Source organism: Notothenia coriiceps, unplaced genomic scaffold, assembly GCF_000735185.1.
Source record: "Notothenia coriiceps isolate Sejong01 unplaced genomic scaffold, NC01 NC01_scaffold00037244, whole genome shotgun sequence".
NCBI lineage: Eukaryota > Metazoa > Chordata > Actinopteri > Perciformes > Nototheniidae > Notothenia > Notothenia coriiceps.
In genome coordinates this window covers 10797727-10803698 of record NW_011369945.1, presented here as the reverse complement: position 1 = coordinate 10803698, position 5972 = coordinate 10797727, and the positions used below count along the sequence as shown (strand labels likewise).

The window sequence follows — 5972 nt, the reverse complement described above, 5'->3', positions numbered from 1 at the left end:
ATTGCACTTTTGGTAACGAGGATTGTCCACATCGAGACGGGTAAAGTTTAGCCACACCTCGGAGCGCGTTCTCTCCGCCAACTTCAGCGTCGTCCGTGTGTGTGTGTTGCTGCATGTAGCAGCTGCGTGTGTTTAAACTGCCCCGCCCCCTCGCAAGCAGGCGGGGGAGAGAGATCTCTCGTCTGGGTTGGAAAGATTGAAAATACTAAAAACACGCATTTTGCACGCTTTTTGCATATTAGAAACGGAGTTGGCAACACTAAAACTGCAATATAATGTTTGTGTAGCAATAATACATATATTTTTTACATGTCTCCAGTACCGATAAAAAGACCGTTAACGTTGGAGCTTAACGGTACCACGGTCTTTAATAATTCCGCCCCGGGGCCCGTTTAATACCGGGGCTCGGTACCCATCCCTACACACGGCTGCTACATGCATGCAACACACACACACACACACACACACACACACACACACACACACACACGGCAGAGATGGCGGAGAGAACTAAGCGCTCCAAGGTGTGGTTCAACTTTACTCTTCTCGATGTGGACAATGCTCATTGCCAAAAGTGCAATAAGAATTTAGCATGTAAGGGCGGTAACACGAGCAATTTGTCTAAACAACAACACATTATGTCCCTTAATGTTCCACCACAACCTCAATCTTCCTCCAGAAGAACCGTTAGGCCTTTTGCAGCAATACCTGTATGCCCCATCTGTGTTGCCCTGTACCACTGTATTTTTGCAGTAAATACTTGTTTTTTTATTTGTCTTTTACAGTTCTGTAAGTTCACTTTATTTGCAATTTGTTTAGTTAATTTACCTTTTTTTTCTCAAAAGAACCAACAAAAGTACTGTTAAAGGACCGGATCGATAAGCGGTATCGATAAAAGTAGTAGTGCCGTTAAAACCTTAACGATAACCATCCCTACTTAAGGGTGATGACTTAGAGGCGATACATTGAAGGGGCTAACTTTTGGCTCCAATTTAATGCCTTCTTTTTGCCCTCGTAGGTCTTTGATGCCATCATGAATTTCAAGAAGGACGAGACAGCCAAACTAATTGAGAAGCTGGACGTCAAACTGGACTCTGATGACAAGGAGAAAGAGGGGAAGCCCCTGCTGAAGGCTGTGATGCGTCGCTGGCTGCCGGCCGGAGAAGCCCTGCTGCAGATGATCACCATCCACCTGCCCTCGCCCGTCACTGCACAGAGGTACCGCTGTGAGCTGCTGTACGAGGGGCCTGGGGACGACGAAGCTGCCATGGGTCAGTGGAATAATATGTTTTCAGATTATTAGGTTTTGTAAAATTATAACCTAATTTTTTATCTTTATTTTGGCTATACTTTATTTATGGCTTAATATTTCTGCTGTCCTCTCAGGTATTAAAAACTGCGACTCTAAGGCTCCTCTGATGATGTACATTTCCAAGATGGTTCCAACCACTGACAAGGGCCGTTTCTACGCCTTCGGCCGTGTGTTCTCTGGCACTGTGTCCACCGGGCTGAAAGTGCGTATCATGGGGCCAAACTTCAGTCCTGGCAAGAAGGAAGACCTTTTCATCAAACCCATCCAGAGGTGAGCATGTTGATGTGCAAACCAATACATAGAAACATGGGATAAATACAAATCATTTCATGTTTCTTTTCTGTTTTCATGAATTTATCGGAAACCTTTTTAAACCTTGTCTTTCTTTCCCTCCAGGACCATTCTGATGATGGGCCGTTATGTGGAGCCCATTGAAGATGTGCCATGTGGCAACATCGTGGGTCTGGTTGGAGTAGACCAGTACCTGATTAAAACAGGGACTATTACCACCTATGAACAAGTACTGTATTTATTCCCCCCCCCCCTTCATTTACTGTTATTAGTTGCTGTCTGCCTTATTCTTCCTATAACAACAAAACCTTTTTATGGTTGTGTATGCAGGCCCACAACATGAGGGTGATGAAGTTCAGTGTGAGTCCTGTGGTCAGAGTAGCTGTAGAGGCCAAGAACCCCGCTGACCTGCCCAAGCTGGTGGAGGGACTGAAGCGTCTGGCCAAGTCTGACCCCATGGTGCAGTGCATCATCGAGGAGTCCGGGGAGCACATCATCGCCGGGGCGGGGGAGCTGCACCTGGAGATCTGCCTGAAGGACCTGGAGGAAGATCATGCCGGCATACCTCTGAAGGTGAGACTCGAAGAGTAGTTTTTCTAATAAGGAGAATAGAGTAAAAAGGTGAAATAGAGTAAAAAGGTTCAACTAATAGATATAACCATGAAAGTTCCCAAGTTGATTGCTTATATTAAAAAAAAATACGTTTTTGTATTACAAGCTTTCTGGAAATGTGTTTTTAAATATACAAATGTACTAATCAGCTTATTGTTTTAGGACCGATACCTAAATATTGGATAGTGCCATGTTCAAAATGTTCATTTTCTTGACATACATTTTTAAGTAGGGAATATTAGTGTCTCTCTGTAGTACCCCAAAAATCCCTAAATATTGTAAACAGCAATAATGAAATCAATTTTTGCCATCTTTTTAGGAAGAAATCGGGTTATGAATTATATATGAATAAACCCCTGTGTAGAGTTCAGTGTATGTAACAGATACTGAAGCTGTACAAAGCTTTGTGAATGTGTATAGTAAGCTATATTGGAAGACAGTTAACAAAAGTAAAAGCAATGCTCGGGACATATGACCCAAATTAAGAATAACAATAATCATTATTGCAGAAATACTCCTTATGTGTTGCACTACCACTCAAACTCTCAAGGTTTGCTGCCTTTTCTTTCATCTTCCAGAAATCAGACCCAGTGGTGTCTTACAGAGAGACGGTGTCAGAAGAGTCAGAGCAGATGTGTTTGTCCAAGTCCCCCAACAAGCACAATCGCCTCTTCATGAAGGCCCGCCCTTTCCCCGACGGCCTGGCTGACGACATCGAGAAGGGAGAGGTCACCCACCGGCAGGAGCTCAAGGCCCGTGCACGTTACCTCACAGACAAGTACGAATGGGAGGTGAGCGAGGCCAGGAAGATCTGGTGCTTCGGTCCAGATGGCAGCGGGGCCAACCTGCTGGTAGACGTGACGAAGGGCGTTCAGTACCTCAACGAGATCAAGGACAGCGTCGTGGCTGGTTTCCAGTGGGCATCTAAAGAAGTAGGCAGCAGTTTACTTCGAATACTTTGAAAATAATTCAATAGTTATGTGTAATCAGATAGTACACTGTTCTGGTGCAATGGTGATAATGTTCTGTCTTCATCATTCAGGGTGCTCTATGTGAGGAGAATATGCGCGCCGTTCGCTTTGACATTCACGACGTGACGCTGCACGCAGACGCCATCCACCGCGGTGGAGGACAGATCATTCCCACAGCTCGTAGGGTGCTGTACGCCTGCCAGCTCACTGCTCAGCCAAGACTCATGGAGCCTGTATACCAAGTGGAGATACAGGTCAGTACAGCGTCATAAATCAATCAGAAGCACTTTGAATGACCTTGTGTTGAAAGGTGCTATATAAATAAACTTGGATTTAAACTCAGGATTTCCAGTGATGTCTATTAATTACAATTTTGAAATCATCCAAAGGTAGATGACCAAAAATCAGTTTTGTAAATCTATACAATGATTTTAACATTCAATTTTCTGTGACAAATAACAATTGATATCTGTAGTGACTTTTTAACCTAATCTATACTTAAGCCACTGAGGGATGGGAATGGGAGAACTTTGTTCGGACGCGTGTTCCAGACGATAAAACAATGTCCATACGAGTCGTATATCTTTCAATCTATCGATCNCTCACGATTCGATTAAGATTATCCTGTCAACGATTCGATATCACGATGCATAACAATGCGTTGCTAAGAAGCCATGTGCGTTAATATAGAAAATTGAGGAAGCAACGCATTGTTATGCATCGTGATATCGAATCGTTGACAGGATAATCTTAATCGAATCGTGAGACCAGTGAAGATGCACAACCCTAATATACACTGCAGCTAGGACTAAGAATACATGTTTTATTCTCATCTGTATGGTGTAAACATCAGCCATCATGTATATCAGGGTATTCAACGAGGTCCATTTAGAGAAAATCTCCCCATGCAAAGGTCCGGAACATCAAAATGTCTAACTTGCTTTATGAATTAGTTTGATATTGAAGTAGCCTGTAGCTGTATCAACGTCTGCATGTAATCAACAACTGACTGCCAATCAAATAAAGAAAGTACAATTCAAAAACAACAATATGTATTTGTCAATTAACATTGAACTATGCATATATACAGTCAAATACTGTGGATATGCAACAGTCTAACTATATTTTGATGATAATACTTTTCAACTTTTACTTGAGGGACATTTTGAATGCAGGACTTTACTTACAACAGAGTATTCCTACACTCTGGGACTTCTACTTGTACTCAAGTACAAGATCTGAGTACTTCTACTTTTACTTGAGTCACGTTGTGAATGCTGGACTTTTACTGTAACAGAGTAATCCTACACAAGAGCTGAGTACTTCTTCCACTTCTGTCTGATTTCAAACTCTTCCATTAACACCCTGAGTAAGTTTGCAGCTGTGTGTTTTGCTCCAACTTGTTGTAAATAAAACTGCAGCAGCTTGACCACAGATCAATTAAAAGTCTCACATTAAGGAACGTTGTGATCAGCTGATTTGGCGCAGTTCTCCAGTGTGTGCGCGGGGCAAAGAGTGTGCACAGGGGAGTCTCCCTCGCAGCCAGTTGGCGTAGTTTTGGTACAATTATGTTGTTCATACCGACGTTAACAGCAGCCCTGTCTGTGCACACGGCGACCAACTCTGTCGTCCAGTGATCTAAGCCTCTTCCTCCTGTAAAGCTTCACAGCTCCGTCGGTTATGACCTGTGCGGTTCGGCCAGCTCCAGTTCAATCAGTCCAAGAACGTCCGAAGATTTTTTGCAGGGAGCAAAACGCCAAAGAGGCTGCTTAATGTATTTTTGTTTTTTAGACATGTCTAATAGTTTACTCCACTGACTGTTGACAAGAAACACGTGTAGACTAAATATGTGTTTTGTTTTTGATGACCTATCAGATACGCAAAGGCGCGCAGTGACAAAAGTGACGATTTTTTACGCGCATGCGGACCTGCGTACAAGTTACGTGCACCCCTAATTATAGGTCTGGGTCCGTATAGGTCGGCGTCTGGGTCCGGATCCGGACCGCGGTCCGTCTGTTACTGAACTATGATGTATATGGATGAATTTGTACTGCAGCACCGCAGAAAACAGATAAAGATAAAACCTTTAGTAGTTCTGCATTATCTTGATTATTATGATCATTATGGCTTGCCAAGCAGAAACTTAAACAAAAAAACCTCTTCCTCGCATCCTTCATTGAACCAGAGGTGAAGCCAGGACAAGATTAATTGGGTGCTTCAGTCTCTGCAGAAACAATGTGTCGAGCTGCAGATCAGCGAGGCTTATGTGTCTTTAAGTTTACAACGCAAACAACAAATCAATAAAAACCTTGAAAAAATAGAATCAGGAACGCCTGAAATCAAAGATCTCGGTACCTCAGGACTCTTCATTTCTAACACTAGACATATGATATCAGTCATCAATCTGCCCAGGAGTATAATGAGATACCACGGTTTTGCAATTTAAGAACGGTGATAGTGGACCTGAAAAGATAAGCGCTATGCTTTTGTGAGGTGTGTTTTGAAGTGGTATCAAACTCTTTCATATGATCTTCCAACTAGAAGTCAGCGGGGGCAGGGATTAATGGAGAACACAGTAGAACCATTACTGTCTTCCTAGAAAGTGAATAGTATCCTTATTACCCTGGAAACATGAGAAAGATAGAACAACATATTGAAGAAGTCATAAGAAAGAATAAAGGGCAAAAAAGTGTTGTAGGAAGGTATTTAGAAGCCTATCAAGGACATTTGTGTGTGTGTGTGTGTGTGTGTGTGTGTGTGTGTGTGTGTGTGTGTGTGTGTGTGTG

The 5972-nt window shown here is 42.8% G+C and overlaps 2 protein-coding genes across 2 annotated transcripts in view; both read left to right on the top strand.

The window, feature by feature from the left end:
* LOC104965291 (uroporphyrinogen decarboxylase) overlaps positions 1-882 on the top strand; it is a 3215-nt gene extending 2333 nt beyond the window's left edge. Inside the window, exon 6 of the mRNA XM_010794249.1 lies at positions 846-882. Coding sequence (XP_010792551.1) covers positions 846-882 — 37 coding nt within the window. The remainder of the gene's footprint in view (positions 1-845) is intronic.
* LOC104964635 (elongation factor 2) lies at positions 606-3476 on the top strand. Its single transcript, XM_010793468.1, has 6 exons — positions 606-1271; positions 1387-1582; positions 1709-1832; positions 1934-2176; positions 2794-3147; positions 3258-3476. The coding sequence occupies exons 1-6, from the start codon at positions 1034-1036 to the stop codon at positions 3456-3458; spliced, it is 1356 nt and encodes a 451-aa protein (XP_010791770.1). The 5' UTR covers positions 606-1033; the 3' UTR covers positions 3459-3476.
* Positions 3477-5972: the final 2496 nt, after the last annotated feature.

Excerpts from the sequence above, each read along its gene's own strand:
- LOC104964635 (XM_010793468.1), top strand. The coding sequence starts at position 1,034 with ATGAATTTCAAGAAGGACGAGACAGCCAAACTAATTGAGAAGCTGGAC. Across the intron at positions 1,272-1,386 it reads GGACGACGAAGCTGCCATGG|GTATTAAAAACTGCGACTCT; the intron begins GTCAGTGGAATA and ends CTGTCCTCTCAG. Across the intron at positions 1,833-1,933 it reads CTATTACCACCTATGAACAA|GCCCACAACATGAGGGTGAT; the intron begins GTACTGTATTTA and ends TTGTGTATGCAG.